At 40.4% G+C, this 15,823-nt stretch overlaps 1 protein-coding gene across 9 annotated transcripts in view; it reads right to left on the reverse strand.

Moving 5' to 3' along the window:
- LOC108707141 (autism susceptibility gene 2 protein) overlaps nucleotides 1–15,823 on the reverse strand; it is a 279,082-nt gene that overhangs the window by 87,397 nt on the left and 175,862 nt on the right. For all 9 annotated transcript variants that reach the window (XM_018244147.2, XM_018244153.2, XM_018244149.2 and 6 more), the window contains one exon: nucleotides 5,592–5,621. In XM_018244147.2, coding sequence (XP_018099636.1) covers nucleotides 5,592–5,621 — 30 coding nt within the window. The remainder of the gene's footprint in view (nucleotides 1–5,591; nucleotides 5,622–15,823) is intronic.

Below are 15,823 nucleotides of genomic sequence, written 5' to 3' on the forward strand. Positions count from 1 at the left end.
TATATTTTTCTGGCTGTTTAGTGCAGGAGATCAAAGAGAAAGTAGGGACATTTCAGTAACAATCCTGGACTGTGGGTTGAGCTGTCAAAATCGGGACTGTCCCACAAAAAAACTGGACAGCTGGGAGGTATGCATCAGTGTGAAGCACTACAAGAGATAAGAAGTGGTTTGCATGTGCAGCCAAGTGGAGCACACAAAACCTTGCGTCTCTTGAAAGTATTTCTGCCTCTGCAAGTAAGGAAGCAACTGTGTGACAAGCAGCTTGTTCAGTGTCAACATCTTCCCTCAATTTGTGAATGGAGGGGAGGAAATAAAACCAAATAGTGGCAACCCACTGTTCTGTTACACCTCAGCTCAGTCACAGGTAACTCCAGGTAACTTTAAGAGACAAATTTTGGGTTATGAACCCGGAAACTTGGCTGTTCTAGTGCAGAGAACACAATTGCGCATTCTGCACTAGCGAAGTGGATCCCCACAGACCATCCCTGGGCCCCCTGAAAAAGTGAGTGTGGGGGCAGGGCTGCAGAAATTTTATTATTCCTGAATAATTTCTAGACTATGTCATCCCTTTTTTTAACAGAAATATACAGTTGTGTTCAGAATAATAGCAGTCCGACATCATTAACCTGTTTTTGGTACAAATTATATTTCTACATGGCAAATAATTTACTAGTAGGTGTAGCAGAGTAATAGAAACCAACAGACCCAACAGTCATGACATGCTGCTGATTCTGTGTAACTGAATCATTAATTGAGGCTTGTTCAAAATAATAACAGTTTTCAAAATAGTAATAGGTTGTTCCAAATAATAGCAGTGTGGAGTTCAATTAGTGAGCTCATTCATTGTGTGAAAAAAACAGGTGTCAATTATGGCCCTTATTTAAGGAAGGAAGGCAGCAAATGTTGTGCATGCTGATTATAGTGCATTTCTTTTATAGTGCAAAATCTGAGTAAAAAGGGGTCATTCCAGACATTGTTGCACCAGTGATTGGAGCCAGCGTCAGACCCGCCAGCCGCAAAGTTGCCTCTGCACTATCCCACTCCCACTCCTGGAGCCCCTGCACTCGCGCTTACCTCTTTTAGACGCAGCGTGACTGGCTCCAGGGACAGAGGGAGAGGAAGTGCAGGAGCGGGTCTGGGCCGACGGGGCCCCGGAAAAGCCAGGGTCCACTGGGTTTTTTCCCAGTGTCCTGCGAGCCCAGACCGACCCTGATTGGAGCCAGTGGTAAATAAAATGACTACACTATACATGTACTATATGTAACATAACACCATTGCTGTCTCTAATCACTCAGCACTGGAGTTCTAATGTTTTATTGGTTGAACGATTGTTGGGGATCTATTAAAATCTTTTTAAAAGTTTTGAGGGCATACAATTTACAGTATTTTGGTATCAGTAATAATTATTTAAAAGTAAACGAATCCTTAATTTTTTCTTTTCTCCATTCACATGGGATGGATGACCCCAAATCTCTTGTATGTTTCTGGTAATACTGAATTTTCATTCCTGTGGAGACCCTGTATGCGATTATACACAAAAATAATATCTCATAACAGTTTTTATTCTCTTTAATAAATATGCAATGTTTCAGGTTTTCTTCTTACGGCACGTCCTTTATCCCCTTAATATGCTTGGTTAACCGACCCTGAACTCTTTTTTCTATCTACACCCCCAATGTATTTGTCCAGTTAGTAGCCACCAAATGTCTAATGGTTGACACAGAGTCTGTACTTTAAAACAAAACAGGGGAGTAGTCTAGAGGTACAGGCCTAGAGAGAAATACCTAACCTAGTAAGACAATATACAAAGAACATAGAACAAGTGTGTTTCTGTAGCAGAAAGGTAAGAAAATGAAGTAATCACAGTATAGAATTGCATTGCCTTCTGCTCTGTGCACGACACTAACCTACCAGTCACACAGAATGCAGTCTCCCCTTAGGTAACCTCCGATTCCTCACATCACCTCACATTCTGAAAGCTAATCAATGTTGTTCAGATTTCAATTTCTCCACTACAAGGTGAAGTCAAACCTAATCTAGCGGACGTCAGTCTCCAATGTAATGCAGCTGCCTGGGCCTGCTGCTGTAATTTAGACAATCATTAATAGCAGAGCTGTATTATAAAACTACATGCCACTTACAACTTCATCTCAACTCTGACAGGTAGATCTTTTAAACAGCCTACTGAGCAATTGCTTTTAGTCTATCAGATTGTGAAGAAAGTGTTTAACCCATAAAGTATTACAACTGCCTTTAAGGAGGCTAAGCTTTGAACAAAAAATGAAAGTAGATGGTTGCCAAATGTCACTCATTTCCACGGGTAGTTACTGGCCCTGAAAAGTGGCCTACTGTTATGGAAGGTATCCCAAACCCAGAACTAACCGCAGGTCAGGGTTGGACTGGGGGGGCTGCTGTCTCCTTCTCCCTGTGATTGCACATTTGCGCCTACTGGGTTTTCGCCGTGATTGCGCATGCGCGCCTACTTTTTTTTTTGCTCGACCTCATGTCAATGTTTAAATGGGAGAGGGTCTGAGCTGGTGGGCCCAGTCGACCCTGCACCCGGTCACGGCTAACTGTTCTGACTATAGCAGCCACCTTTGGCGTCGGGAGGAGCCCTCCGTTACTCAGATGCAACCAGGTCTTAATGTGAGTGGACCAAGGAGAGAGTTCTGGGCAGGCAAGGTAACTGAACGTATAGAAGTAGAATGGGGAATTGGAAGTGCAATCGATGGCCAGGCCGGGTCCGTACCAAACAGGCAATGCAGTTATAGATCAGGAAACAGAAGCGTAGTCAAGGTCACAGGCCAAAGTCAAAAACCAAACAGCAAAACTGTACAGAATCAGGATCCAATGAATGGTCAATAACAGGCAGTGGTCAGTACAGGCAGCAGAATAGCAAAGTCAGGGACAGGCAGGGGTCAGGAACAAGATCAGACTTTATAAACACACCCAGATGCTATGGAAAATAGACATATGTTTGGCAGAGAGCATTTCAACAAGGCCCTTTAAATATTTGAATTTTCAAGCCAAACACGATGATGTCAGACATGAATGCGCGTCAAGCGCGGAAGCATTATTTGCATTTTGATGCAGCAGAAAATGGATGTGGCGGGTGTCCCCACCGGCCCCCTTTGCTACCAGGTATTCCAACACCTAATTTTTTTTGGACATGACCAACTGCACAAAATAAGTCCTCCACCAACCTCTAAATTGCTGAAAATGAGTACCACCAGTTGGAATGCCCTGCTCTATGGGATGCCCTGCTTTTATGGCAAAGACAGAGAGCAACAAAAAAACAACAAAAAAAAACAACAACAATGTAAAGTGTAACATGTAACAGCTAAAAACTGCTGTTATCTTGGTCTACAGCTTTATAGATTAAGGAAGCAATATAAAGTCCCACAAAAATGTAACAGCTGGTATAGCAATATTGCAGCAGTTCAAGGAGTTCAAAGAAGATAGTGCTCATAACTGATTAGTCTCACTGTTACTGGCTGTCAAAAAACAGTCGCTAGGTCTGAAAATGTGACCATAGTCAGAAAATCCTATGATTTTGGCTGAAAAGGAAGAAATCTGTCCTGTGACTTCTCATTAAGCCACATGACCGATCAGGAGTTCTAATGTGTCTGCAAGAAAACAGCTATAGCGACAGAGGTTTTGTAACTTTCTTAAGGTCCTTTTGAAGACCATGCCAAAATAATTAGTTTAATGTCTTGATCTGGGGAGGAACAGCATGGCTTTGTAAGGATCAGATGCCCAATCCTCTTAGTCATGTTGCTAAAATGGCTAAGGGTTATGGCACACAGGCATTTTGTCACTCATGTAAAACTGCTTCTCTTGTGGGCAACAAATAGTAGAGAATAACATTGAGTTAGTGATGGCGGGAGTTGATGTGTACAGACCAGCTGAATTAGATAATCACATTAAAATGTCGAAGGAAGCACTTTCATTTGATTACCTGGAAATGCTGCAAATGTATTTTTGGATATGTTGTCACCCACTCAAGAAAAAAAATGCCCCATATATCACCACTCTTCAGAGTAGTTTTGACTCAAAGCAAAATATTATTAACATGTATTTATATAGCGCCAACATATTGCGTAGCACTGTAGGTCAGCTCTTGTCACTTTCAGTATGGCAATTGTTCTTTTATATACTTCCTTCAAAGTGAAGTTTAAACATCTGTACCATTTTTTGTTTGACAGGATAGGACTACACAGGATCTATTGCATCCTTCTCTAGATGCTCAAAAATACTATACTTGTCATACACAGGCTGATGTAACCTGCTCATCTCAAGAGGGTCTGAGTCAAGTATAGAGGTACTGAGTAGCATGTCTGGTCACTGATTTCCGGTCGCAAAAATCTTAGCGTGGTATTGGTGGAGCTCACCCAAACGCCGTATCCCCTGTGGTCGCTGCTATCGCGAGATTACTATATTAAATTGTAATTAGATTATATATAAATATATAGTGTTTCTCTAATTTTAATAATATACAAATTAATTCATTATTGTGACCTCACTCCATTATATTATTAAAAACATCCAAAATCTATGATTATTACATTAGTTACTCTTAGACATTCACTATGATGTTAAGTTTAAACACCTAATATAAATTTTATATATTTTTATATGGCAGTTCATATAACTATAAAAAATACAAGATGCAGTTCATGTACTTTTTCGTGCATATATATATCATTTTTTATCCGCTAATACTCTGAAATAATTCCCATTTCATTCCATTTAATGCATATCTTATAGATCTTATTTTTGTTTTATTTTATACTGTTATATCACTCTATATATATATATATATATATATTATATATCTAGAGCACTACTCTCAATCAAGCTACTCCATAGTAATTAGCTTTTTCTAAAGATTTTTTTTTAAAGAGAATTTTTTAATCTATAAAGTATTTAATGTCACACTCTTTGTTCAACCCTTTAGGTGTAACCGTATCCAATTCAGACATCCACTTAATCTCTCTCTTGGATATTAATGTTTCAATATCTCCTTTTCTCTTTCCCAATCTCACTGATTTCCGGTGCCTAGGTCTCTGGCAGCCATTGCCAACCAGAACCAAGCAGAGCTGAAGTCAGGTCCAGATTCTGATCAGCCACGCACAAGCTCCAGGTCTGCAGCCAACAACTAAATTATTTGCTGGTTTCAAATTTGTTGCAGGAATACACATAAAACAGCTCATCTTCATATAACACATGTGAATAGGTTAAATGGATTCTAGTATTTTTCAGTTTTTACAGTTACAGAATGTTTAAGAGAATTCGGTTTTACACTTTTTAGTTTACAGAAAATACATTTTCTGTCACCTTGATTATCTATGAGCAGCGATTCTAATAGATGAAGATCTATTGGGTATTTTACTACAGGTGATAAATCTCTCTCTGTATGCAATTACCCTAAAAGTTAAAGCTTTTTGGTTGAAATTATATTTTTGTGACTATTGCTATTTATAGTATAAATTCAATGATTAAGTCATTAATTTAATGTGCATTTTAATACAACATGGGAATGCTGTCCAGTCTTTATATTATATAGTGATCAAAAAATTCAGTTTGCTTACCTTATCATCAATATCGCTTTCACTGTCACACTGCAAAAAAACATAAATAGAGGTGTTAGGGGAAAAAGCCTAAATACAGTACAGATAACACGACATGGTAAGTGGTAAAACTATATATATATATACATACATATATTTTGCTTTTTAATTTCTTTTCACAACAATGATAATGTACCCTTTAGAGCAGGGGTCTCTCCTAAACTGTGCCACGTCGGATCAGCGCTGCGACACCATGCGACAATTCTATCTCTTACCTTATTTTTGTCGCATGTGTTTTGTCGCAGCACGTCGGATCGCGACAAAATCGCTTGTGGAGTCCTACCCTTAGTTGAGCCTCTTTTTGCAAATGTAAGCCTCTAGACGCCTCTAAAAGCCTTTGATGAGTGTCTGGATTCTGGATAGCGGTATTTTTGACCATTCGTCCTGTATTTTTCTTGGCCTGCCAGACCTGGGTTTTACAGCAACTGTGCTTGTGGCCTTCCATTTTTCCTCAATTTCCTGATTACATTCCTTACAGTTTAAACTGACAGTTTAAACCTCGGAGATAACTTTTTGTAGCCTTCACCTAAATCATGATACTGAACAATCGTTGTTTTCAGATCTTTAAAGGGATACTGTCATGGGAAAAATTTTTTTTCAAAATGAATCAGTTAATAGTGCTGCTTCAGCAGAATGCTGCACTGAAATCCATTTCTCAAAAGAGCAAACAGATTTTTTTATATTCAATTTTGAAATCTGACATGGGGCTAGACATTTTGTCAATTTCCCAGCTGCCCCTGGTCATGTGACTTGTGCCTGCACTTTAGGAGAGAAATGCTTTCTGGCAGGCTGCTGTTTTTCCTTCTCAGTGTAACTGAATGTGTCTCAGTGAGACATGGGTTTTTACTATTGAGTGTTGTTCTTATATCTACCAGGCAGCTGTTATCTTGTGTTAGGGAGCTGTTATCTGGTTACCTTCCCATTGTTCTTTTGTTTGGCTGCTGGGGGGGGGGGGAGGGAAAGGGGTGATATCACTCCAGCTTGCAGTACAGCAGTAAAGAGTGATTGAAGTTTATCAGAGCACAAGTCACATGACTTGGGGCAGCTGGGAAATTGACACTATGTCTAGCCCCATGTCAGATTTCAAAATTGAATATAAAAAAATCTGTTTGCTCTTTTGAGAAATGGATTTCAGTGCAGAATTCTGCTGAAGCAGCACTATTAACTGATTCATTTTGAAATTTTTTTTTATCCCTTTAAGAGTTGCTTTGAGGATCCCATGCTGTCACTCCTCAGAGGAGAGTCAAACAGAAGCACAACTTGCAATTGACCTTAAAAACCTTTTCTCATAATTGGACACACTTGCCTATGAAGTTTAAGGATTAACAAAATAATCCAACCAATTTGGTGTTGCCAGTAATCAGTATTGAGCAGTTACTTTCATTCAAATTAGCAAAATTACAAGGGTACCCAAATATTTGCACAGCCAGTTTTCACATTTGATATAATTTCATACATCTGAATACTGCTTTAATAAATATCTTTGTTCAGAAAACACCCCAGTACTCAGATATTCCTGGGAAATGAAAGACATACCACTTTTTTTGTTGAAAACTTTTTTGTTGAAAGTGGAGTAAATTATTATGCAGGCTGCGAGGGGTTCCCAAATTTTTTCATATGACTGTATATACTTACCTACCTAACCACAGAAAGACTAAAGGAAAGATATGCATACTGTTATAAATATAGATTGCAACCTAATAACCATTTATTACAGCAAATTGTACAGGTATGGGACCTGTCACTCAGAATCCTTGGGAACTGGGGCTTTCCGGATAACAGATCTTTCTGTAATTTGGATCTTGAAACCTAAAGTCTACTAGAAAATCCTGGAAACATTAAATAAACCCAACAGGCTGGTTTTGCTTCCAATAAGGATTAATTGTATCTTAATTGGGATCAAGTACCATGTAATGTTTTATTATTACAGAGAAAAAGGAAATCATTGAAAAAAAATTGGATTGTTTGGATAAAATGGAGTCTAAGGGAGATGGCCATTTCGTTCTGCCATAGTAACACTACATAAAACAACTGTGCAATTGCCAATATCTCATTCTTGCTAAAGGAGGGAAAATGAGAGAAAATAGAAGAAATGAAACTGTGCCTGTACACTTGGTAGACAGACTATTACCACTACACCCACCACAAACCAGTAGTTTCAGTATAATGAAAACCATTGCTGAACACCCCCACCCTGCAGCAGCAGAACTTCACATGTCTCACTTTGTTTTACCTATTTTCTATTCCCTCTCTGGTGCCAACCTGACATGGAAATCTACCATTTGCAATCTAAATATCACTTGCTCGTTTAACATATATTTATTATGTATTTATCTGTTTTAAAGAGCATACTACATCCATGCAACCTATCCTAAACTATACAGCATATTACACAGGACTGTGGTACCAGTCAACAGGTACAACAGTCCCTTGGAAAAACATTACAGCCATCCCAAACTGATAAGTGGCACCATGCTAATTCTCCATATTCCACAGTCATTCTCACTGATTTGACACCAATGCATGCAGTAGTTTGTGCACAGTCATTCTGATTCAAACCCGATATTTGATATTGATGCATATGACGATGCCGTCAATCTGTTTGACGAGGACACAGCAGATCAGCCAGGCACCAAGTAATATTGTTGTATACCTATTTCCTACAATTTAGAAAACCAAAACTAGGATAAAAATGAAATGTTGAAGAGATGTACACTAAAGGGTAGCTATAACATACAAGCTTGTGCATGAAAATCATGCTATAGGTAGAAGTTTTGTAGAGATATCCACTAAAGAATGGCTATACCCTACAAACCTTTTTAGAAATAAGCTTTTTATTTTTTACTGACAAAATATCACTACTGCATTTTTAATAAAGAACAAGGCAGTGCCTACACAGGGATGCAACAGCCATGAGGCAAAGTGAAAACCCATTCCTGGTAACTTTAAGACCTGAATTTTTGGGTTTTAAACCAGAAATTCAGCTCTTCCAGTCCATGAGAGCACTAGCGATGCTCCTCCTAGTAGAGCAGTTGGGAAATGGGGAGGGGTGGAATCACAGGACCTGCCTCAGGGTGGCTTAGGGGCAGAGCCGGGCCAGACCCGCCAGGCGCCCTAGGCAACCTGGCTGGTCATAGCGCCGGCTGGGAGTGCACATGCACAAATCAACGCTAGTGCGCTCGCACGCGCTCATGCGTGAATTGATGCTCACACGCTTTAACGAGCACACAGAAGTGAGAAATGGCAAGGAGAGAGGGGACGGGACTAGGGGTAGACGACAGGTAAGGTACGTGCCTGGCGCCCCCCTAGCTTTGCGCCCTAGGCACGTGCCTACTCTGCCTACCCCTAGTTCCGGCCCTGCTTAGGGGCCAGAATCGCAACTGAACCTACATAGGTTCCTTCAGGGCAATGGCATATCAAGTAATTTAAAAATATTAGTATTCTCAGGGAAATCATAGTGAATAAAACTGATGGAGCAGCTTGCAGTTATTTGATTGTATAATTTATAGAAATATAATACAAAACCACAAAGTAGAAACTCTGTAGTGAGGAATTCTATCACAATTCTGGCTACTGTGTGCCATACACAGGACAATCCCCCACACACTACAATGGGAAGCGCTTACAAGAAGCTCCAAGGGTTTACCATTCAAGAGTTTCCCATGAGAAGATCCTAGCAAGTCAAACACATGCCATGTTCTCATACCTCCCAACTGTCCCGTTTTTAGAGGGACAGTCCCTCATTTGTACTGGAAAGTCCAGTTTTTCTCTGCAGTGAAGAGCCAGAAAAAGAAACAATGTTTCTAACTTAATTGGCTTTTGGCAGAGAGCCCAGAACAGCCACCAGGTGCACTTAGAAACTTTTGTAACAATTTCAGATAAGCAAATAAGTAATTGTAACAATATAAGATAACAGGTCTCTTGGGGAATTGGGCAATTCACCTTCATTAGCAAAACTGTAATAACTGGGAAAAAAAACACAGAAATGTGTTCAAACTTTCATAACCCGCCAAATTTTGTAAAATGAACATGGGGGTGTGGTCACAAAAACTGGCATGGTCAAAATATTTTTGGCCCTCTTTTTATTTCCAAAATGTTGGGAGGTATGCGTTCTTAAGTGAAGCTGTTCCATGCTGTTGCTGGAAAAGTCAACATATCGGCAAATCACCATCAGTGTCGGACTGGGTGGCCCAGGGCCCACCGGGCCGCAGCCTGAGGGGCCCCTGACACCATCCCCCGGGCCCCCCAGTCGCAAAGTCAGACCCTCAGCAAACCACACACCCCCTCTGCAAAACAAACCCCCCACACTCCCTTGGCAATGTGCGTTTGCACACCTTTATCCGGTGCGTCTGGATGCGATGCGGTAAGGAGAGCAAGCGCAGGGAGTGGGTCTAGGCCAGCAGGGCCCCAAAGAGCTGAGGCCTGACGGGTTTCTTCCTGCTGGCCCAGTCCGAACCTGATCACCATGAAGCTATGTCAGGACAATATTCTAAAGATCTTTAGGGGTTGGGCTATTAGCCTAAAGTCTGTATATTATTAGGAAAACAGATATGTCGTACCCAGGGGCGGAACTACCGGGGGAGCAGGAGGTGCGAGCGGGCCAGGGCCCGCACCCACTCAGGGCCCCCCGGCAGTCCGCGTGCCGCTTCGCGGCGCATATTCCCGGGACAGTTCCGGGTGTACGGAGGGGGGCGGGGGCCCGGCTGCGCGTCCTGCGCCAGGGCCCGCCCCCCTCTAGTTCCGTTTCTGGTCGTACCTGCAAAAAGAATTCCCGAAACGGTGAAAAATTTGTGAAACGCATTGAAGTCATTAGGCATTTTTATGCATGGCTGATTTTTTATGCACGCAACAATTTTTCTTACTCAAAATGGGTGTTTTTTCTTATGGCGACTTTTTTTGTCCAAATGCATTAAAGTCAATGGGCATTTTTTCTTATGAAGACTTCGCTCATCACTACTGTGAAATTATCAGTGCTACAGTTTTATTGGTCTATATGTTTAGTACAGTTGACAAATGGTTAGTATTGCTGCCTTTTAGTTCTGTGACCAGCCAGGGTCTGTATATTCTCCCTGTGCGCTTCATCTGGGTCCTCTTTTTCTCCCACACTCCAAAAACATAAAGGAAGGTTAACCCTGATGATTATTTACAATTGTGATAAACAGGACAGGGACACAGTCTGTAATTTCCACTGAGTCAAGGAATTATGTATTATGTAAAAACTCTGTAAAGCACTGAAGAATATGACTGGAATACATAATAACAGATAATTATAAGGATAATATTTATAATTGGTTTCATTAAAGCTGACTATTCTGAAATGGAGGATGAAGAAGAAAACAAAATACACATGGGAAGGTTCTTACACTTACAGGGGAAGAAAAGAGGCAAATGAGAACAATATGTAAGTCAAATGGAGTTTGCACACAAGCTTTGCCCAAAAGAATGTCAACATCCGAGAAAAAGACTTGCACAAAGGAGATGAAAATAGTCCTCCAGCTCTGCCTCCCACACTGCTGTTGTCATCAGGACAAAAGCCCTTGTCAAAATATCGAGGTAAAGAAATGTGTAGAAAAGCAACTGATGACAGCTCTGGGAGCTCTCTGTGAAAGACAAGAGCTTCAATTACCTGCAGTTTCTAAAGGGCCCTGTTAACACTCCCAGAGGAGAAGCTAAACAGTAAACAGCCCAGTGGGCCTCCTTCAGTAAAGCTTGTAAAAGGATTACTTGCTTAGTTGTGCCAATTGCCTTTTAATTCCACCAAGAATGTTTGTAAAGTAAAGCCTAATTGCCCACACATTTTGAAAACGGAACCCTCCCTTGACAGGTTCAAGTTGGGATGATTCATTCTTAGAACGTGACAGAGGCAACTGCAGATATAAAGGTGTCAGAAATTAATTCTTTATGAATTAATTATTTATTTTAAAGATCTGGCAAAACCCCCTTCTCTATAATTCAGCCTGGAAAAAACATGTTACTTTCATAAAATGTTTAATCTAGTGTAAAAGGTTGTGTATGATCTAGGGATGCACCGAATCCACTATTTTGGATTCGGCCGAAACCCCGAATCCTTCACGAAAGATTCGGCCGAATACCGAACCGAATCCGAACCCTAATTTGCATATGCAAATTAGGGGTGAAAAGGGGAAACATTTTTTAATATTAATAGATTTACATGTGTAGCTGAGTCTATTTTACAACAACAAATGTATAATCTGTAATAATATATATTCATAGCTCTTTCATTCCATGAATTAAATAAATTAATAGAAATAATTGGCTTCTTTGTTTATCATATTCTACAGCAAAGCTATACAGTTCCTCTCTTGTTTCCGGATATGATTCCTCTTGAACCTGGCACAGATATAAAGAGGGGTGGAATGAATTGCTCAGCCTGGCATATATTTATGTCTGCAGGGGCACTAGACGATGATAGGGGAGGAGGTTTTTTATCCGGAGCCAAGCTGACAGCAAAACCTGCTAATGGGACTCAAAGCAGCCGCAGAACCACAGTGCCAGAACTTCTAGCTCCTGCCAAGTCAGTAGGGGATGCTGATTTATTGCAGCAATTTCAGCACTCTATCCTTTAGAGGGTCCCACAAGCCATTTCTGGATGGCATAGAGCCACTGGGTTCACATCCAAAGCTGCCCGGCAGCAACACGGAAATGAAACACGACTTGAAATTGAATGCTCTCTCGATCTCGCCCAAGGCATGAGAGGACTCTCCTAACTCCAGCAGCTATATGACAGTTTGATCAAATGAATCTGGGGCTCCCTGTGGCCTTCCGCAGCCAGTCTGAAGACAGCCAGGCAGAAGCTAAGAGGAACAGATTGAGCCTTAGGCAAGATGCAGGTTCTTTTTTCTTTGGTCTTTAGTGTTAAGAGGAAAGAGGCATTAGATAATGAAACATATTATTGTGCAATATTAATAGAAAACTTCCATGAAGAGAGTTATCAATCTAAATACTTTCTAATCACTCACGTTAGGTTGCACACACCTCTCTTCAGCAATTTCCAGATTCTACACGGTTATGGTATTTCTCTGTTGATTATGATTTTCACTGTTTAGAATTACTGGTAACTCAGTTAAAAAAGCCTCTGGGTTTTGGATAGCTTTAGGGATCAAGGAAGCGTGAAGGTAGGGGGAAGGAGTACAGAAAAGTATTAACACTGTCAGTTAGCAATAGCCCACAGCAGCATAACTCATTGCAAGAGGCAATGAAGCATCTTCTATGTGTTTGCTGTGGGCTCCCAGGGGCTCTAGTTTGTGGCGCAGCAATAAGGTAGTAGATAATTTTCTTTTTGGGGGGATTTTTATAGTGCCCATAAGCAGAGAATATGATGGATTTGTTTTCTGTCTGTGGGGCGTTTCTTTCTGGTTGTACAATAAAGCTAAATGTGTACTGTTTATTCAAATGACCAGTCTTTGGGTAAGGGCACACGGGCAAATTCAGGGAGATCAGTCGCCCGGCGACAAATCGCCTCTTCTTCTTCTTCCCTGAACTGCTTTCCCCTACCTTCCTTGCCGGCTATAATGAAAAATCGCCAGTGGGATGGCAGACGCGGCGCTTCATTTTCTGAAGTCGCCCGAAGTTGCAAACCTCAGACGACTTCGGAAAATGAAGCGCCACGAGTGCCATCCCACTAGTGATTTTTCATTATAGCCGACGGGAAATTAGGGGAAGGCCCGAAGAAGAGGCGATTTGTCGACGGGGCAACTGATCTCCCCGAATCTGCCCGCTGCCCATATGTCCTTACCCTTTTTGAGAATAATAATTACTGCATGCTATATTTTTTTTTACAGTTTTACTATGATATCCAGCTAGGGGACAGCGAAAAAACAACAACCCAAAACAGTAACAAACTCACTGTCATCAACAAAATCACAAGCATGATCTATCACTGAACACTTCAGTGAATGAACTTACAGGTATGGGATCCATTATCCAAAAACCAGTTATCCAGAAGGCTCTGAATGACGGAAAGTCCATCTCCCATAGACTCCATTTTATCTAAATAATCAGCATTTTTAAAAAGAATTTCCTTTTTTTCTGTAATAATAAAACAGTACCTTGTACTTGATCCAAACTAAGATATAATTAATGTTTATTGGAAGCAAAGCCAGCCTATTGGTCAGTGGTGTAACTAGATATCACTGGGACCCACAGCAAGTTATTTTTCAGGCCCCCAAAATGTCTAGAAATTGACCTGTTTTGCCAATATTTATTGAAATTGTACATGAATTAGCGCCTCATGGGGCCAATATACCTCCTGGGCCCCCTGTAGCCGCAGGGTCTGCTTCCTCTGTAGTTACGCCCCTGCTATTGGGTTTATTTAATGTTTACATGATTTTATAGTAGACCTAAAGTTTGAAGATGCAAATTAAAAGTTTCATTATCTGGAAAACCCCAGGTCCCAAGCATTCTGGGTAACAGGTTCCATACCTGTATATATATTTAGATATATACAGATATATCCAGGGACAAAATAAAATGTAAACACAAAAATAAACAACAAAAATGTTTATTATCGGTTTAGAGGTCCATCACCTGGTCTCCTGACACTAAGCAATTACCCCCAAGTTTTTAGATTTTCCTTAAAAAAGTTTTGTGTGTCCACGCACAGTAATTGGTATTTAAAGGCACAGGGCCTAATGTGCATGCAAAGTAAACATTCAGCAGCATTGAAAAACAGCGGTTCGGGGTGCAGGCAAAGAAGAAAGCTAATGTCAGTGTTGGGGCTGATTCTCAGTCTGCGCTTTTCCACAGGCCGAGATCAGAGCTCACATGTCATTAGCATAATGTGTGTGAACCTATAGGGACCTCCATTGTGGCAAATGTGAATGATAGAAAAACATGTTAGCACTATATATATATATATATTGCCATATTTGAATGTAATTGCCTGTCAAGGACATGGAAGTGTCAAATCAGCAAGCAGTCAATTAAGAATATGCCTCCTCCTCATAAAATACAGGCCATAATAAAAAAAAAATATCTTCCATGTGTTTTCTGTGTGAAGATTTCTGAGCTTTAAGGCAATTACTAGTCTTACTGTAAAGCTTAATGAACATTTTGCAGGGAACACAAGCCCTAGTTCCAATAAGATGGTGCTAACATATAAAAAGGAGCATAGCAACTGCAATGATGATGACACTTCCAACATCCATATCAAAAATAAATCTTATTAAGATGCATCTGGCTCCAGTCAGACATTCACATTACTGGTTTTATATGTTGTACTCGGTTTGATTAATAGAGGTAATCAAATTATATTGCTTTCCTCTGTGCTCTCACATTCAAGGCTATAATGTTTTAAATGACAAAGTTCATAGAGTTGAATAAAAATGTACCTCAATCTGTATCAGCTCTTTAATGCAGCAGTAAAATAGTATTTTCAATTTAGTGATAAGCAATATAAAACTGTGTACATTGATTGGCAGGGCAGCTTCATTATGGAGCACTGCCCAAATGAAGGACTACTGCTCGACATGTCTGCATTTGTGTTACATAATTTCAGTAATGTCTTCAAAATCATTAGGAAATCAAAGTTAATAACAGAATGTCTTCTAAATGCACCAAACAACTGTTTACACTATGATGTTTGCTGTAACGGAAACCCGTTATCCAGAAAGCTCTGAATTACAGAATGTCTCCCATAGACTCCATTTTATTTCCTTTTCTCTACAATAATAAAACAGTAGCTTGTACTTGATCCAAACTAAGATTTTTGTAGTAGACTTAAGGTACGGAGATCCAAATTACAGAAAGATCCGTTATCCGGTCTGGGGCATTCTGGATAACAGGTCCTATATCTGTACTATAAAAAGAAAGAGAAAAATGGGCAATCATAATAATTATTACAAAAAATGAGGTGTTAGTATCACACTTTGGCCAAAATATGTAAGCTCATGTGCCACGTCAAGGCCCCTCATTGTTTGCGAGTCCTACACTATCCATTAGCATTCTAAGTTAGAAGTGCATTTAAAATCAAGTCCCTCAGCAAACAGTCTGACTCAGTAGTAAGACCATATTGCACTTACGCTTAACTCTGGAGCTGTATTTTGGTTCAAAATGCAGAGACTCGCGGTTCCTCGTGGAAATCCGCAGAGTCTGTTCTCGCCAAAGCCGACCCAACACTTCTGAATGAGGAAAAGAGATGAAGGTTCTGCCCATGGTAGGGGCTGAAATCAGAC

This window comes from Xenopus laevis, chromosome 1S (genome assembly GCF_017654675.1).
Source record: "Xenopus laevis strain J_2021 chromosome 1S, Xenopus_laevis_v10.1, whole genome shotgun sequence".
NCBI lineage: Eukaryota > Metazoa > Chordata > Amphibia > Anura > Pipidae > Xenopus > Xenopus laevis.